This window comes from Scyliorhinus torazame, chromosome 11 (assembly GCF_047496885.1).
Source record: "Scyliorhinus torazame isolate Kashiwa2021f chromosome 11, sScyTor2.1, whole genome shotgun sequence".
NCBI classification, from domain to species: Eukaryota; Metazoa; Chordata; class Chondrichthyes; order Carcharhiniformes; family Scyliorhinidae; genus Scyliorhinus; species Scyliorhinus torazame.
The window spans coordinates 127,079,059-127,097,962 of record NC_092717.1 but is presented as its reverse complement, the minus strand read 5'-3'; the positions used below and the strand labels follow the sequence as shown (position 1 = coordinate 127,097,962).

Below are 18,904 nucleotides of genomic sequence, written 5' to 3'. Positions count from 1 at the left end.
GAATTTGATTTTATAACCTGTTTTGCACAACATATAATCCCAGCAAAAAATGAATAAATAAAATAAAATGTACCTGGTAACTTAAAAAGAAAATGGTCAGCTACAGAGTGGCAGGTTCTTCCTTTTTGGAGAATCACTTTCGCTAAAAAATAGTAATAGTCTACAGGTATAGCCCCATGATAATAAACAATCAGAGCAGGCCCTACATCAGGAATCTTTTCCAATCCATGGATTTCGTAACCTGAGGAAAAAGGAACAGAGTTAGCCTGGTAAGGGAGGAACATTATGCTTTCATTGCTTTTTTTACACTAGTAAGATTTTTAGTCCTAAAACTAAGAGTTCACAAAACGAATATGATCTGGACATAAATGCAGCAAATGTTTGTTACATATACCAAGCTAACAAAGCAGATAAGCATTAATGGAGACACTAGACATCAATTAATTCCCAATTACAATAGATTGCATATCATTGAGTATACTGTAATTATTTTTGACACATGGAAAATGAAACATCGTGCAGTTTACATTCTGTATACACCATTGTTTTAATTGTGCTGTTTTAATTATAGGTTGTTATTACTACTACTCCAATTCAACTCGTATTGGCTTTGGATATATCATTTCTACTCGTCTAAACGTGCCCGGCGAATCAAGGAAACGGGGTTTACTGTACATTCATTGCAAGGTCTTTCATTCTCCAAGTCATTAGTAGTCTGTACTTTTATTTGTATAAAAAATATTTATGTTTTGCTGTGTGTGAGAAAAACCCCTCTAAATTGAAATAATTGTTAAATAAAATTATTCCCTTTCACTTAAGAAAGCACAAGGCTGATAGATGTAACCAGCAAGTATTTGGAGAAATTTAATAGCAGAGTTTTGTGGACATATAGCAGTTGGTCAGTTGTTAGACTGGACATCATCTGTCATGCGTGATCAAGTTTGAAGGTGATCATCTAAGTTACAATAAGAAATGAAATTTGTTTTTCAGTATTCTTGTTTTTATAGAACTGAGATAATGGAGAACCAATTCAGTTTTTAAAAATAATTTTAAATTACTGAACATAAATCAGTAAACCCACTTGTAGAACTTCCAAATCCCTGACAATTAAATAAAATCAGATGATGAGCGAAATCCTCCTCTCCAAAAAAAAGTCAGATATTAGGCGATTTATAATTTAATAAGGTTGCTTGCACATCTCTGAAGGAAATTCCTCAATGGTTTTGTTGAATTGAAATGTATACAAGTTGGTTACTTTTCTATGGCTTTCAAATTATAAGGGATTTTCTTGCAAGGAAAGGGCATCCAGGGAGCTTACTTACTCTATTTATAGCAATCTCCATAACATTTTCATAGCTTTAGGCATTACTTGCTTCACAATTTTTGCTGATTCTGGCCATGTTAAGATTCACAATAGTTGTTTTTCAATATAACAGGCATCTACAGCTGTATCCTCCACATTCTCCACCTTGCCCTCTGACTTTGGACTTGCGTGCTTCCCCTTCATCCCACCAATATTGTCAGAACCTTCAACTGCTTTGATCTTACTCTCTCCCACCACCCAGTAAAAACCTTCTCAAAACTCATCTTTTTAATTCGGCTTCCTAATCTCTCTTGCCTCAACATCCATTTCTCTGTGTTTCCAGTTGTGCAAAATGTTAGTTTATTAATGCATGCTGTCACCAGCCACTTTCCCCAGTTATTTCACAAACTCCTCGCCTCCTCCAATTAAATCAGTAGCACGTTAGGCAGCACAGTAGCATAATGATTAGCACAATTGCTACACCGCTCCAGGGTCCCAGGTTCGATTCCCGGCTTGGGCCACTGTCTGTGTGGAGTTTGCACATTCTCCCAGTGTGTGTGTGGGCTTCCTCAGGGAGCTCCGGTTTCCTCCCACAGTCCAAAGATGTGCAGGTTAGGTGAATTGGCCATGATAAATTGCCCTTGGTGTCCAAAATTGCCCTTAGTGTTAGGTGGGATTACTGGGTTATGGGGATAGGGTGAGGTGTGTGGATGGGTAGGTTGCGCTTTCCAAGAGCGATGGGCCGAATGGCCTCCTTCTGCACTGTAAATTCTATGAAATCCTTTCTGCAACTGTTTAATTGTGACTTAATTAAGTGTTCGTAAGTCTCTGTCTTTAATGCCCCCATTTCCAGTAAATCAATCACTCTCCCCCACACGTTGCTTTCTATGTTTGACTTCTGAGGATAAAGAATCCACATCCAAGGATTAATGAATGAGAAACCATGTCAACATTGAAATTAGACTGGATAGCTGCAGAAAAAGGGGTCAAAATGATGTGGAAACAGGATGGATAAACATAATAAACTACTTATTTATGAAAGATAAATGCTGAAATTTGACTAGTTGCTCCAAATGGCATGTGTCCAAATTGTAATATTAAGGGGGAGGTGGTGACATAGTGGTAAGGTCAGTGGAATAATAATCCAGTCAATGCTTTGGGTTCAAATCCCACAATGGCTAGTGAATCTAAATTCAATTAATTAAAAAATCTGGAATATATGGGGCAGCACAGTGGTTAGCACTGCTGCCTCACACGTGAGGGATCCGGATTAGATTCCAACCTCGGGTGACTGTGTGGAGTTGGCACATTTCCTCCAGCTCTCTATGGGTTTCCCTCTGGGTGCTCCGGTTTCCTCCCACCGTCCAAAGGTGTGCAGGTTAGGTGGCTTGGCCTTGCTAAATTGTCCCTTAGTATCCAAAGATTAAATGGGGTTCATGGTTATGAGGATAGGGCAAGGGACTGGCCAGAGGTAGGATGCTCTTTCAGAAGGTTGGTGGACTAGATGGGCCGATTGACCTCCTTCTGCACTGTGGGGATTCTACGTTAAAGTAATAGCAACCATGACAACTATTATCAATTGTTGTAAAAACCTATCTGTTTCATGATGCCTTTTAGGGAAGGAAATCTATCATCCTCATCTGGTCCGGCCTATATGTGACTCCATATCCACAGCAATGTGGTGGACTCTTCACTGTCCTCTGAAATGTTACAGCAAACCACTTATTTTCAAGAGCAAGTACGGATGAGCAATAAATTGCCTTGCCAGCGATGCCCACATCCCATAAACGAATAAAGGGGAAAAAAGTATTTCTCCTTTAAATCAAAGGGGTACAACGGCATGCTTCGCATTTAAGCCAGTTGAGTGACACAAGTCCAGCTTGACCACAACACGCATTTTTATACTTCACTTTCCTTCGTCAAAACAATTTGAGGATCGTCCGAGGACAGTGCAAAGATAATTCTCAGCTCCATCTCCCATGACCACTGCACTTGTGAACTCTAATCTCACCATTGCTATTCAAAAGTCAAATCTGGGGATCATGTGATGTGAGCACAGGAGCAGCTGCGTTTGAGAGATCTGGTTCTGCTTGTCTTTTAATCTTTTGTTTTATCCTTGTCCCTGGATGATCCTGATTTGAGATTTACGATGAGTAGCAGAGTTAAATTGTAACGAATCCTCATGTAATTGAGGCGGTCAGAGTTGGCTGGGGTGTGGCCCAGCTGCAGTGGCCTTGTTGCTGATGAGCGCCTCGGTGATGCAGTGGGCATTTGGGTGATGACTGCTCGGACAGTGTTGTTCTGGATGATTGTTTCGGGTCTGTGATGCAGGTCTTTGGTGCTCACCTTAAAGAATCCTTGAGAAAATGGTGGAGGCGCAGAAGAGAATCTGTGCATTTGATAGTACACTTTCCCTGCTGAGGGGCCGCCTTCAGTTAGTTCAGATCCTGCTGTATGCCCTATATCCTGACTGATCTGTGTGTCCAGTTTCCAGAGGGAATGGAGAGGAGAGTTCCTGACTGAGTTTGAAAATTTGCTGCCATGTTTTAGTAATCCTGATTTGGAGGCTCTGTGCATCAGGTTTAACAGAGCATGATGTATCCAGTCATCCGACGCCTGTGGTCAGTGGAGCCCCCCAACCGCTGGCTTTATATTATCCTGTAAAGTGAAGGTGCTTCATTCATTGGAATCCGCAAGAAATCCTGAGAAGTGTTTGATGATCCTGTCATGACTTTGGCCTTTTCAAGCAACAGTGTTATTATCCTGCTGTTTCATCAATAATTCTGGACGTTACTCCATTATTATGCTGTTGACTATATGTTGTTGTCTTTTCTCCTTCAAGAGTGTGCAAAGTTTGAGCACGAGGGAAAAAATTGCCTGCCATCCTGTTCTAGCAAAAATCATATTAAATCAATGTGATGTGGTCTGTGCAGCTTTACTGCTTTATTTATATATGCGCTTGCGGTAATGGATGGGAGTGTACTTTGGACACCCCTTACCTTGTTGATAGTGAAGACGTGTGAACCCACAGCAGGGTGATGGATGGATGGTTCTTGTGGAGTTTGGTAGTAGGGTTAAGTCCTCAGAGATTGAGGATAGCAGGTGTACCGTTTTGGATACTGTTTTTTTTGGGGGGGGAACGACCTACCAGAGGTAAGCCATGGTGACCAGGTCTCTGGCACTGAGTCTGTCCCTGTGGCTCAGAAGGGAAGGGGAGAGAGCAGGAGAGCATTAGTTATTGGAGACTATAGTTAGAGGTACAGATAGACGGTTCTGTGGCAACGATAGAGGCTCACGGTTGATGTGTTGCCTACCGGGTGCCAAGGTCCGTGACATCTCTGATCATGTTTTCAGGATCCTTAAGGGGGAGGGGGAGCAGCCACAAGTCGTGGTACACATCGGTACCAACGACATAGGTAGGAAAAGGGACGGGGATGTAAAACAGGAATTCAGGGAGCTAGGGTGGCTGCTGAGAGCCAGGACAGACCGTGTTGTCATCTCTGGTTTGCTGCCACTGCCACGTGCTAGCGAGGTGAGGAACAGGGAGAGAGTGCAGTTAAACACGTGGCTACAGGTATGGTGTAGGAGGGAGGGTTTCAGTTACTTGGATAATTGGAGCACATTCTGGGGAAGGTGGGACCTGTACAAACAGGACGGGTTACACCTGAACCAGAGAGGCACCAATATCCTGGGAGGGAAATTTGCTACAGCTCTTCGGGAGGGGGGGGGGGGGGGGGGTTTAAACTAATTTGGCAGGGGGATGGGAAACTGATTTGTAGTCCAGGACATAGCGTTGCTGGAGTTCAGGAAGTTGAGGGTAGTGCAGTACTGAGGAAGGTACCAAGGTCACCAGAGTGGACCTGCAGGCATGAAGGTGGTTTGAAGTGTGTCTACTTCAATGCGAGGAGCATCAGGAATAAGGTTGGTGAGCTTGAAGCATGGATTGGTACCTGGGACTATGATGTTGTGGCCATTACGGAGGCGTGGATAGAACAGGGGCAGGAATGATTGTTGGAGGTTCCGGGGTTTAGATGTTTCAATAAGATTAAGGAAGGTGGTAAAAGTGGAGGAGTAGCATTGTTAATCAAGGATAGTATAATGGCTGCAGAAAGGCCGTTTGAGGAGGATCTGTCTACTGAGGTAGAGCGGGCTGAAGTTAGAAATAGGAAAGAAGCGGTCACTTTGTTAGGAGTTTTCTATAGACCCCCAAACAGTAACAGAGATGTGGAGGAAAAGATTGCAATGCAGATTTTGGATAGGTGCGGTAGTCACAGGGTAGTTGGCATGGGTGACTTTAACTTTCCAAATATTGATTGGAACCACTATAATTCGAATAGTTTGGATGGAGCTGTTTTTATCCAGTGAGTGCAGGAGGGTTTCCACACACAATATGTGGCTAGACCGACAAGAGGCGGGGCCACATTGAATTTGGTACTGGGTAATGAACCGAGCCAAGTGTTAGATTTGGTTGTGGGAGAGCACTTTGGAGATAGTGACCACAATTTGGTGACTTTCACTACAGCAATGGAGAGGGATAGGAACATATGGCAGGGCAAAGTTTATAACTGGGGGAAGGGTAATTACGATGCGATTAGGCAAGAATTGGGGAGCATAAGATGGAAACAGGAACTGTTCGGGATAGGCACAATTGAGATGTGGAGCTTGTTCAAGGAGCAAATACTGCGTATCCTTGATATGTATGTCCCTGTCAGGCAGGGAAGAAATGGTCGAGTGAGGGAACCATGGTTTACAAAAGAGGTTGAATGTCTTGTCAAGAGGAAGAAGGGGGCTTATGTAAGGATGAGAAAACCAGGTTCAGTAAGGGCACTTGAGGGATACAAGATAGCTAGGAAGCTCAAGAAAGGGCTTGTGAGAGCTAGGAGGGGGCATGAGAAATCCTTGGTGGGTAGGATCAAGGAAAACCCCAAGGCTTTTTACACTTTTGTGAGGAATGAAAGAATGACCAAGGTGAAGTTGGGGCCGGTCAAGGACAGTAGTGGGAACGTGTGCATGGAGTCTGAAGATATAGGAGAGGCCCTAAATGATAACTTTTCTTCAGTGTTCACAAAGGAGAAGGGCCATGTTGTTGAGGAGGATAATGCAATACAGGCTGGTAGGCTGGAGGAGGTAGATATTCGGAAGGAAGATGTGTTAGAAATTTTGAGAAACCTGAGGATAGATAAGTACCCTGGGCCTGATGAAATATATCCTAGAATTCTTTGGGAGGCGAGGGATGAGATTGCAGAGCCTTTGGCTTTGATCGTCATGTCCTCACTGTCTACAGGAATAGTGCCAGAAGACTGGAGAGAGGCGAATGTTGTCCCCTTGTTCAGGAAAGGGAATAGATATAACCCTGGGAATTATAGGCCAGTTAGTCTCACTTCGGTCATAGGTAAATTAGTGGAAAGTGTCCTGAGGGATAGGATTTATGATCATTTGGAAAGATACAGCTTAATCCAGGATAGTCAGCACGGATTTGTGAGGGGTAAGTCTTGCTTCACAAGTTTGATTGTATTCTTTGAGGAGGTAACTAAGTACATAGATGAAGGTAGAGTAGTTGATGTCATCTACATGGATTTTAATAAGATGTTTGATCATGCTCATGCAGAAAGTAAGGAGGCATGGCATAAAGGGAAATTTAGCCGATTGGATCAGTAACTGGTTATCACATAGAAGACAGAGGGTGGTGGTAGATGGTAAATGTTCATCCTGGAGCCCAGTCACCAGCGGTGTACCACAAGGATCAGTGCTGCATCCTCTGCTATTTGTGATTTTTATCAATGGCTTGGATGATGGAGTTGAAGTTTGAGTTAGTAAATTTGCTGATGACACCGAGATTGGTGGAGTAGTGGATAATGTGGAGGGCTGTTGTAGACTACAAAGAGACATTGATAGGATGCAGAGGTGGGCTGAAAATTAGCAGATGGAGTTTCACCCTGATAAGTGTGAGGTGATTCATTTTGGTGGGTCAAATTTGAATGCGGATTACAGGGTTAATGGCAGGGTTCTGAAGAATGTGGAGGAGCAGAGAGATCTGAGTTCATGTCCATAGATCTCTGAAAGTTGCCACCCGAGTGGATAGAGCCGTGAAGAAAGCCTATAGTGTGTTAACATTTATTTATTTTAAAAATATGTTTATTAAGAATTTTTCAACAAAATTTTCAACCATACAAACAACCCCCCCCCCCCCCCCGTAACAAAAAGAAAAGAAAACTCGCATAGCAAGACATAAACATGGCGAATCAATATGATACAGAACTTTGTACATTGGATTCCTCCCGTATATATCAGTTTTCCGGATCATTTATGTATTTTCTTGCTCAGATGCCCCTCCCCGGAACCCCCCCCCCCTCCCCCGGGTTACTGCTGCTGTCGACCGAACTCCATCTAACGCTCCGCGAGATAGCCTAGGAATGGTTGCCACTGCCTGGGGAACCCCTGCACAGACCCTCTCAGGGCAAACTTTATCCTCTCCAACTTGAGAAACCCTGCCATATCATTTATCCAGGCTTCCAAACTGTGGGGGCTTCGCATCTTTCCACACTAACAAGATCCTTCGCCGGGCTACCAGGGACGCAAAGGCCAGAATACTGGCCTCTTTCGCCTCCTGCACTCCCGGCTCATCTGCTACTCCAAATAGTGCTAGCCCAGAGCTTGGCTTGACCTGGACTTTCACCACCTTCGATACTGTTCTCGCAACTCCCCTCCAGAACCCATCCAGTGCCGGGCATGACCAAAACATATGGACATGGTTCGCCGGGCTTCCTGAGCACCTCCCGCATCTGTCCTCCACCTTAAAGAACGTACTCAGTCTCGCCCCCGTCATATGCGCTCTGTGAACCACCTTAAATTGTATCAGGCTAAGCCTGGCACACGAGGAAGAGGAATTAACCCTACTTAGGGCATCAGTCCACAGACCCTCCTCAATCTCCTCCCCCAGCTCCTCTTCCCATTTATCCTTCAGCTCCTCTACCAAAGCCTCCCCCTCTTCTTTCATCTCCTGGTATATGGCCAACACCTTGCCCTCTCTGACCCATACGCCCAAAATCCCAATGTCTTGAATCCCGTGTGCCGGGAGCAGTGGGAATTCCCTTACCTGCCGCCTCACAAACGCCCTCACTTGCATGTACCTGAAGGCGTTTCCTGGAGGTAGTCCAAACTTCTCCTCCAGCGCCCCTAAGCTCGCAAACGTCCCATCGATGAACAGGTCCCCCATTCTTCTAATCCCTGCCTGATGCCAGCTCTGAAACCCCCCCCGTCCATCCTTCCTGGGACAAACTGATGGTTATCCCTGATTGGGGACCACACCGAGGCTCCCATCACACCCCTATGTCGTCTCCACTGGCCCCAGATCTTTAGCGTTGCCGCCACCACCGGACTCGTGGTGTACCTTGTCGGCGAGAGCGGCAGCGGTGCCGTCACCAGCGCCCCTAGGCTTGTTCCTTTGCAGGACGCCATCTCCAACCTCTTCCATGCTGCCCCCTCTCCCTCCATCACCCACTTACGGATCATCGCCACATTGGCTGCCCAGTAGTAGCCCCAGATTCGGCAACGCCAGCCCTCCTCTATCTCTACCCCCTCCTTACCCTCGGGGTCTTACTTGCCCACACAAAACCCATAATGCTCCTGCCTACCTTCTTAAAGGCCTTGGTGATCACAATTGGAAAGCATTGGAATACAAAAAGAAACCTCGGGAGGACCACCATTTTAATCGACTGTACCCTGCCCGCTAGCGAGAGTGGCAACATGTCCCACCATTTAAAGTCCTCCTCCATCTGCTCCACCAGCCGCGTCAAATTGAGTTTGTGCAGGGCCCCCCAGCTCCTAGCTACCTGGATCCCCAAGTACCGGAAGCTCCTTTCCGCCCTCCTACCATATGATAGGTCGTCTATCCCTCTTCCCTGATCCCCCGGATGCACCACAAAGAGCTCACTCTTCCCCACATTGAGCTTGTAACCCGAGAAGTCCCCAAACTCCCTTAGGATCTGCATGACCTCCACCATCCCCTCCACCAGGTCCGCCGCATACAGCAACAGGTCGTCTGCGTACAGCGACACTTTATGTTCCTCTCCCACTCGAACCACCCCCTTCCATTTCCCCGACTCCCTTAACGCCATGGCCAAAGGTTCAATTGCTAATGCAAACAGCAGAGGGGACAGGGGGCACCCCTGCCTCGTCCCTCGATACAGCCGGAAGTACTCCGACCTCCGCCGATTCGTAACCACACTCGCTACTGGGGCTCTATATAGGAGCTTGACCCAGCTAATAAACCCTTGCCCGAACCCAAACCTCCGCAACACTTCCCAGAGATACTCCCACTCTACTCAGTCAAAGGCCTTCCCCGCGTCCATGGCTGCCACTATCTCCGCCTCTCCCTCCACCGATGGCATCATTATCACATTTAGGAGCCTCCGCACATTGGTATTTAGCTGCCTGCCCTTTACAAATCCCGTCTGGTCCTCGTGAATCACCCCCGGGACACAGTCCTCAATCCTCGTAGCCAACACTTTTGCCAGCAATTGAGCATCTACGTTGAGGAGCGGGATCCGCCTATACGACCCACATTGCAGTGGGTCCTTATCCCGCTTCAGGATCAAAGAGATTGTCGCCTCCGACATTGTCGGGGGCAGGGATCCCCCCCCCTCCCTTGCCTCATTAAAAGTCCTTACCAGCAACGGGGCTAACAGGTCTACATACTTCCTATAGAACTCCATCGGGAACCCATCCGGTCCCGGGGCCTTCGCTGCCTGCATGCTCCCCAGTCCTTTAACCAGCTCCTCCACCCCAATTGGCACCCCCGAACCAACCACCTCCTGCTCCTCCACCCTCGGGAACCTCAGTTGGTCCAAGAATCGTTGCATCCCCTCTATTCCCCCTGGGGGCTGGGACCTATACAGCTCCTCGTAGAAGGCCTTGAATGCCTCATTCACTTTCACCGCACTCCGCACCGTAGTTCCCCTTCCATCCTTGACTCCACCTATTGCCCTCGCTGCCATCCTCTTACGGAGCTGATGTGCCAGCATCCGGCTCGCCTTCTCCCCATACTCCTACATCTCCCCCTGTGCCTTCCTCCACTGTGCCTCTGCCTTCCCTGTGGTCAACAGGTCGAACTCCGTCTGGAGACTTCGCCTCTCCCTGAGTAGTCCCTCATCAGGGGCCTCTGCATATCTCTGGTCTACTCTTAAAATCTCCCCCACTAACCTCTCCCTTTCCCTGCCCTCTCTCTTTTACCTATGAGCCCTGATGGAGATTAACTCTCCCCTGACCACCGCCTTCAATGCCTCCCATACTACTCCCACCTGCACCTCCCTGTTGTCGTTGGCCTCCAGATACCTTTCAATACACGCCCGCACACTTCCTCGTCTGCCAACAGTCCCACATCCAACCGCCACAGCGGGCATTGGTCCCTCTCCTCCCCCCCCCCCAACTCTCGTTCCACCCAGTGCGGGGCATGGTCCGAAATGGCTATGGCCGAATACTCCATTCCCTCCACGTTCGGGATCAATGCCCTGCCCAGAACAAAAAATCTATCCGGGAGTAGGCTTTGTGCACGTGGGAGAAAAAAGAAAATTCTCTGGCCTGAGGCCTGGCAAATCTCCACAGATCTACTCCCCCCCATCTGGTCCATAAACTCCCTGAGCACCTTGGCCGCAGCCGGCCTCTTTCCGGTCCTAGATCTGGAGCGATCCAGTGCTGGGTCCAACACCGTGTTAAAATCCCCACCCATTATCAAGCTTCCTACCTCCAAGTCCGGGATACGCCCCAACATCCGTTTAATGAAACCAGCATCATCCCAATTCGGGGCGTATACATTTACCAATACCACCCCCATCCCCTGCAACCTACCGCTCACCATCACGTATCGGCCTCCATTGTCCGCTACTATGTTCTTGGCCTCAAACGACACCCGCTTCCCCACCAGTATTGCCACCCCTCTATTCTTCGCATCCAGCCCCGAATGGAACACCTGTCCTACCCAACCCTTCCTTAACCTGACCTGATCTGCCACCTTCAGATGGGTCTCCTGAAGCATGACCACGTCTGCCTTCAGTCCCTTTTAACTGCGCGAACACTCGGGCCCTCTTAACCGGCCCATTTAGGCCTCTCACATTCCACGTGATCAGCCGGATTGGGGGGCTACCCCCCCGCCCCCCCCCCCCCCCTCTTGCCAACTAGCCATCTCCTATTTTAGGCCAGTCCCGTGTCTGTGTCTCCCGCACCCTCCGGTCCCCCAGACGGGGAACCTCTTCCATTTTCAGTTCCCCCTCGGTCAATGCAGCAGCAACCCCATTGTCCCCCCCCCCCCTGCTAGATCGGAATCTAGCCCTTTTGCTCCCCCGTAATACTTCCGTAAGTCAGCTGACTCCTGCTGACCCCGGCTTCCCCCGCCTTCCCGTTGACCCCACCATGTGGAAATCCCGCCTCCTCCTTACGCTCCTCCACACACCCCCCCCCCCTAACGCGGGAAAAAGCCCGCACTTTCCTGAGCCAGCCCCGCCCCGTGGCGCAGCTCCTATTGCGGCCTTATCCCAATTCCCCCATCCCCGAGTCTCACCTCCCTCCAGCGCTGACGCCCACTTTCCTCACTGCCCCCCCCCTTCAAAAACTCTTCCCCCATCCCTGTCCATCGTCCCACCCAAGAAACATTCTTTACCCATATTTACAGCCCTGTATACATTCAACATCTCCCCCACAATCACAGTCCCTCAGTTAGAGTCCAGTTTGGATAAAGGTCCAAGCCTCTTCTGGTGTTTCGAAATAGTGGTGTCGGTCCTGATCCGTGACCCACAGTCGTGCTGGCTGCACCATTCCGAATCCGAATCTCACCCTTTTTTTTAAATGCAGCACCGCCTTGGCCCGGTTGAAGCCAGCTCTCCTCTTTGCCACCTCCGCGCTCCAGTCCTGGTAGACTCGGATCACCGCATTCTCCCATCTACTGCTCCGCTCCTTCTTGGCCCATCTCAGGACACTCTCTCTGTCCGCGAAACGATGGAACCTCGCCACTATCGCCCTTGGCGGCTCGCCAGCCTTGGGTCTCCTCGCCAGGACACGGTGAGCCCCTTCTAGCTCCAGGGGGCTCTGAGAGCCCTCCACACCCATCAGCGAATGGAGTATCGTGCTCACATACGCCCCGCCATCAGTCCCCTCCACTCCTTCGGGGAGACCCAGAATCCGGAGATTCTTCCTCCGCGACCTGTTCTCCAGGACCTCGAATCTCTCGGCCCACCGCTTGTGCAGCGCCTCGTGCGCCTCCATCTTCACCGCCAGGCCCAAGATCTCGTTCTCGTTAGTTTTTTCCTTCACCTCTCGGAGCTCTACCGCCTGGGCCTTCTGGGTCGCCTTCAGCCCCTCGATCGCCAACAGCATTGGCGCCAGCACCTCCTTTTTAAGCTCCTCCACGCAGTGCCTGAGAAACTCCTGCTGGTCCGGACCCCATGCTGCTCGATCTCCGCCCTCCGCCATTTTGTTTTTCCCCCCTTGTTTCTGCCGCTGCTCCAAAGCCTCTTTTTCCGTCGCTCCACTTCGAGTCCCCTCCATACATGACGGAAGGGGGACCTTACTTCACCTTCCCACACGGGATTTGATCAAAAAATTTCCGTTGGGGCTCCTCCGGAGAGCCCAAAAGTCTGTTCTAGCGTGAGCTGCCGAAATGTGCGGCTTAGCTTCGCATCGCCGCAACCGGAAGTTGTGTTAACATTTATTAACAGGGGGATTGAGTTTAAGAGCCGTGAGGTTATGCTGCAACTGTACAAGACCTTGGTTAGACCACATTTGGAGTATTGTGTACAGTTCTGGTCACCTCATTATCGGAAGGATGTGGAAGCATTGGAAAGGGTGCAAAGGAGATTTACCAGGATGCTGCCCGGATTGGAGGGTAGGTCTTATGAGGAAAGGTTGAGGGAGCTAGGGCTTTTCTCCTTGGAGCAAAGGAGGATGAGAGGTGACTTAATTGAGGTGTATAAGATGATGCGAAGGATAGAGTGGACGTTCAGCGACCTTTTCCTCGGGTGGATGTAGCTGTTACAAGGGGGCATAACTATAAGGTTCATGGTGGAAGATATAGGAGGGATATCAGAGGTAGGTTCTTTACTCACCGAGTGGTTGGGGCGTGGAACACACTCCCAGCTATGGTAGTGGAGTCGGACACTTTAGGAACTTTCAAGCGGTTATTGGATAGGCATATGGAGTGCACTAGAATGATTGGGAGTAGGTTGATTTGATCTTAGTTTCAGACTAGTTCGGCACAACATCGTGGGCCGAATGGCCTGTACTGTGCTGGACAGTTCTTTCTATGTTCTATAGTCCCCCAGTTAGAACTAATCGTATCAGGTTTTTATTTTGCTTTTTGTTATTTTGAATTTAAGAATCAGTGCCTATCTCTGTTGATGGCCTGGGCAGATTGTGCATCTTGAGGAGGACTGGGTTCCTTCTTAATCTTCCTTGAGGCTGGTGTTTTTTAGGTAATGAGTGGCAGCACATGCTGAGCTGGGCTTGGTTAATCCTTAATCATTCCTGGGTCACCGTGGGCATTTTCCAAGGTGTTTTCTTCTTGAGGGGGGGGGGGGGTCTGTTATTGTTGTATTGCACCCAACCCCCTCCACCACCACCACCCCACCACCACCAGGCACCCAATTATAAAGTGTCTTGAAGATTCTTCTCCCCTGGGTGTGGTTGAGGTGGTGAAGGACTGGCTGGGGTTTGGGCTGTGCTGGATGTCCTAGGGGTGCGGTCTTGTGTGTGCTGGGCAAGTCAGGTCTGCGCTGTGGTTGGTATCCTGTTGTCCCCTGGAGCTTGGGATGTCCCTTGTTGAAGGAATTTATTAGGGACATCATGAGAGGACTGTTCTGTGCACAGGCACCTGGAGTTGATCCGAGTTCTGTGCTTGCACGGGGAATACTGACCCTTTGTCATCCTGTGATCCACTCCTGGTAGTTCTCTGTCCCTTTTTGTTGGGAGACGTTGAAGGCACTGATCTTAATCTGAACATATAGCTGCTGGTCCTCTCTATATAATGGTATGGAATGATGTTGGTTCTGTACTGGGCCTGAGACCAATATATATGTAACCTCCTTTTAGAACTGGGGTCCCTGCAAATTTTGTGCATGTTTTATTTTTAAGGGTAGGTATAAAGGATCAGTGATTGGATCCTGCAGGGGGACAGACGGGTCTGGTATCAGAGGGGAGGGGGTGGCAATGTGTCACTGGTGCCTGCCTCTGCACTGCTGGAGTTGAGGGAGATGTACGTTGGTGCACGCCTGAACATGGCAAGAAAAAATTATCCTGAACTCTCGTGGTAATTACAAGCAATCACCGTGTGAGAAGATGTTGCACCATTTTACGGTGTTTCATGATTTTATCCTGTCTTTCACTTCTTTCCTGGTGGGAATAAGTTATGCCGAACGAATGTATTGACCAAGTTGTATGGTTCTTCTGTCCCCTCTGTATTCACGCATGTTGATCCTTTATTTTCTCTTGTGGTGCTTGTTCCTTACCTGTGGTTTTGTTGCATTGTTTGTTAAAATGCAAAGCATCAGTAAATATATATATTTTTTTATTTTTTTAAGTCCAATCAGAGGAGCTGAGCTTCTTTAACTCTCAGACCAACTTTGGTCAGATCTCGCAATTAATTGGACAAGTTTTGCACTAGATCTGTTTGTATTTGCATCCCTTTGGTGTGAGGCAATAATGCAGAAGAAATAGTGTGATTCTTTCTGTTCACCAATCCACACCCACTCTCATCCCCCAATCTTCCAAACACTGTTCCCCAGTAAGTGGTTTAAGAATCTCATATGCAAGACTTGAGTTAAGAACAGGCAGAACACAAGAGTCAGATGGATCCAGTAGTAACTTTGTTCCTCTTGATCCTGAACCGTCTCCAAGAATTCAAAACATCTTTCAAAAATTAGGTCACGGGTGAGTAGCAACTTCTTTCAGCTAAACATCAGAAACTCCACACCATTATCTTCATATATCACCACAAACTCCATTTCATTACCTTGGATTTGATCCCCCTCCCTGGTTACTCGCTCAGTCTGGCATACACTAGTCAATGTCCTGTGCTGAGCTTAAAATTCAATATATTAAGACTGCATTACTTCTACTGCCACACACTACCCATTCCAGTCCTTCCCTCAGCCGTTCTGCTGAAACCACTTCTTTGTCATCTGTAGACTTGATTTTCCAATGGTAGCTTTGCTGTTCTCTTATCATCCATGAACTCCAATTTGTCCACAATTCTGCTGCACATGAACTGCCCTATACCAAATCACACTTTGGTATATACTTTTATGCTTTGTTGACCTATTGCTTACGTGCCTGCATCAACATATCAGATTTAAAATCCTTACCCTCTTTTGTATAATCCACCTTATATCTGCAGTTTCCTCGAGACCTAAATCCCTTTGACTGAAACATGTTTTGGACTACGGTATCCCTCACCCCCTCCAATTTGCCCCATGATTATGACAGCTTTCATCTGCCTTGACTCTATTCTTTGCAACAGCCTATCAAAACCATTGGGCATTTAAAAATCTTTCCAAGGCCCAAGCTCAGTCACCACTCTTGATCATTCCCTTCCAGCCTGGAATATATTTTTCTAATCGTTCTATTGCTAAGGCACAATATAAATACAAGTTGTTGATCAGTTAATCTCAGCCATCTTTGCCTACAATAAGACATGGTTGGAGGCCAATTCTTTGTAACATTCCTAATGTTATGCAAAATACTCGAGGTACTGTTGTAATTTTTATGTTAATAATTACAAGTCATTGTGAAACAAGCAAGCAGACTAAACTAGTCTGATTTAATGTTGAACAACACGTCACAAACCACTTTTGGCACAACACCCAAGTTACACTTTTGCTGGTGGGAAAACCAGTCCTCTAGTGAATTAAATCTCCAAGCTGAAGGACAACAACATCTTTCCAGGCAATGAGGTAACACTTAAATAGCTCGATCATGTTTTTCACTCATGTGATATACAAAGGAATTGCATTTGATACAAATTAAACATTCAGAAAGATTTTGATAATGCTTCAGGGAATTACAGGCCATTGAGCTTTACGTCAGTGGTAGGGGAATTACTGGAGAGAATTCTTCGAGACAGGATCTACTCCCATTTGGAAGCAATTGGACGTATTAGTGAGAGGCAGCACGGTTTTGTGAAGGGGGGGTCGTGTCTCACTAACTTGATAGAGTTTTTAGAAGAGGTCACAAAGATGATTGGTGCAGGTAGGGCAGTGGATGTTGTCTATATGGACTTCAGTAAGGCCTTTGACAAGGTGCCTCATGGCAGACTGGTACAAAAGGTGAAGTCACACGGGATCAGGGGTGAGCTGGCAAGATGGATACAGAACTGGCTAGGTCAAAGAAGGCAGAGAGTAGCAATGGAAGGGTGCTTTTCTGATTGGAGGGCTGTGACTAGTGGTGTTCCGCAGGGATCAGTGCTGGGACCTTTGCTGTTCGTAGTATATATAAATGATTTGGAGGAAAATGTAACTGGTCTGATTAGTAAATTTGCAGACGACACAAAGGTTGGTGGAATTGCGGAGAGCAATGAGGACTGTCAGAGGATACAGCAGGATTTAGATCGTTTGGAGACTTGGGCGGAGAGATGGTAGATGAAGTTTAATCCGGACAAATGTGAGGTAAAGCATTTTGGAAGGTCTAATGCAGGTAGGGAATATACAGTGAATGGTAGAACCCTCAAGAGTATTGAAAGTCAAATAGATCTAGGAGTACAGGTCCACAGGTCACTGAAAGGGGCAACACAGGTGGAGAAGGTAATCAAGAAAGCATACGGCATGCTTGCCTTCATTGGCCGGGGCATTGAGTATAAGAATTGGCAAGTCATGTTGCAGCTGTATAGAACCTTCGTTAGGCCACACTTGGAGTATAGTGTTCAATTCTGGTCGCCACACTACCAGAAGGATGTGGAGGCTTTAGAGAGGGTGCAGAAGAGATTTACCAGGATGTTGCCTGGTATGGAGGGCATTAGCTATGAGGAGCGGTTGAATAAACTCGGCTTGTTCTCACTGGAACGAAGGAGGTTGAGGGGCGACCGAATAGAGGTCTACAAAATTATGAGGGGCACAGACAGAGTGGATAGTCAGAGGCTTTTTCCCAGGGTAGAGGGGTCAATTACTAGAGGGCATAGGTTTAAGGTGTGAGGGGCAAGGTTTAGAGGAGATGTACAAGGCAAGTTTTTTTACACAAGAGGGTAGTGGGTGCCTGGAACCCGCTGCCGGAGGTGGTGGTGGAAGCAGGGACGATAGTGACATTTAAGGGGCATCTTGACATCCATGAATAGGATGGGAATAGAAGGATACGGACCCAGGAAGTGTAGAAGATTTTAGTTTAGATGGGCAGCATGGTCAGCCCAGGCTTAGAGGGCCGAAGGGCCTGTTCCTGTGCTGTACTTTCTTTGTTTTTTTCACACAAATGAGTAAAGACAAATCCAGAAAAATACTTGCACTTTTGCAGTGTAGTCACTGTCCTTTGTACATAGAAGCAGCAGCCAATTTAGACACCAGCTCTCAAATGAAAAATTCGATAAGTGCCAAATCTATTTTGATGGGTTGCTTGACAGATGGATGCTGGCCAACACACTGGAAAGAACTCATTGCCCTCTGCCCTTCTTTGAATAATGTTATAGGATCTGCCTGAACTAATAGACACAATCTCAAATTTAACATTGTTCAAAAGAAACATCTTTGACAATGCAGCATGAACAGCAATGAAGCAATAGTTAAAATATGGCAGTGAATAGATAGTAGGCTTAAAAACAGAAAATCTTTAAAGCTGCAAAGAGTTTACAGAGCAAGCACATCAATTCAATTCTGGAGTTCCTTCCATTTTCAGACAATAGGTTAATATACCTCCAAGTTTGTCAACTATAGCAATGCAATGCACAGTGCAACTAATGAAAAATATAAAATTCAAAGATTTGGAGCTTATAAATAATTGGTTGAGTAGCCAACCACAATGATGATTTCATTTGGAATACTATTAACATTAGAAAAAGAGCAAAATCCATGTGTTAAATGGAAACTACAGTGATCTGACCAGAAAAAGGTTTTGGGTTATTGTAGATGATTCTTTGACACTGCCAGTCCTGCATTAAGCTGCATTGAAGAACAAACTAAGTAATTGAGTTGCATTAGCAAAGTACAGAACAACATAAATCTAAAGAATTGGTTTGATTCCATCTGTTAAATACTTCGTCACCTGGAGGGATATTATATCAGTGAGCATAACGATGATTATTACAGCTATTAGCCAATGACAAAACGTTAGACAAGTTAGTTTATCCTTCGATAATTAGGAGACTTCCAATGAACACAACCAAAGGTTTTGAAATTATAAAGTGAACCGATAAAATTGATGTATGCAAAACGCTCAAACGCTGGTGAAATCTGAAATTCTTAACTTTCAATTTAAGGAGGAATTCAGAAAGGCTTTTTTCCCCCCCACAACAGTAACTGCTCCTAGAATAAGATACTTTTAAACAAAACAAGTGTAAATGCTTTCAAGCAGAACACAGTAAGAGGCAATGAAATCCACAGAGTTAGGCTAGTTAGGGCACAAACTTTTCCATGCTAC

At 46.8% G+C, this 18,904-nt stretch overlaps 1 protein-coding gene across 2 annotated transcripts in view; it reads right to left on the bottom strand.

Moving 5' to 3' along the window:
• tmem68 (transmembrane protein 68) overlaps window positions 1-18,904 on the bottom strand; it is a 56,330-nt gene that overhangs the window by 25,990 nt on the left and 11,436 nt on the right. For both annotated transcript variants that reach the window (XM_072467749.1, XM_072467750.1), the window contains exon 4: window positions 74-241. In XM_072467749.1, coding sequence (XP_072323850.1) covers window positions 74-241 — 168 coding nt within the window. The remainder of the gene's footprint in view (window positions 1-73; window positions 242-18,904) is intronic.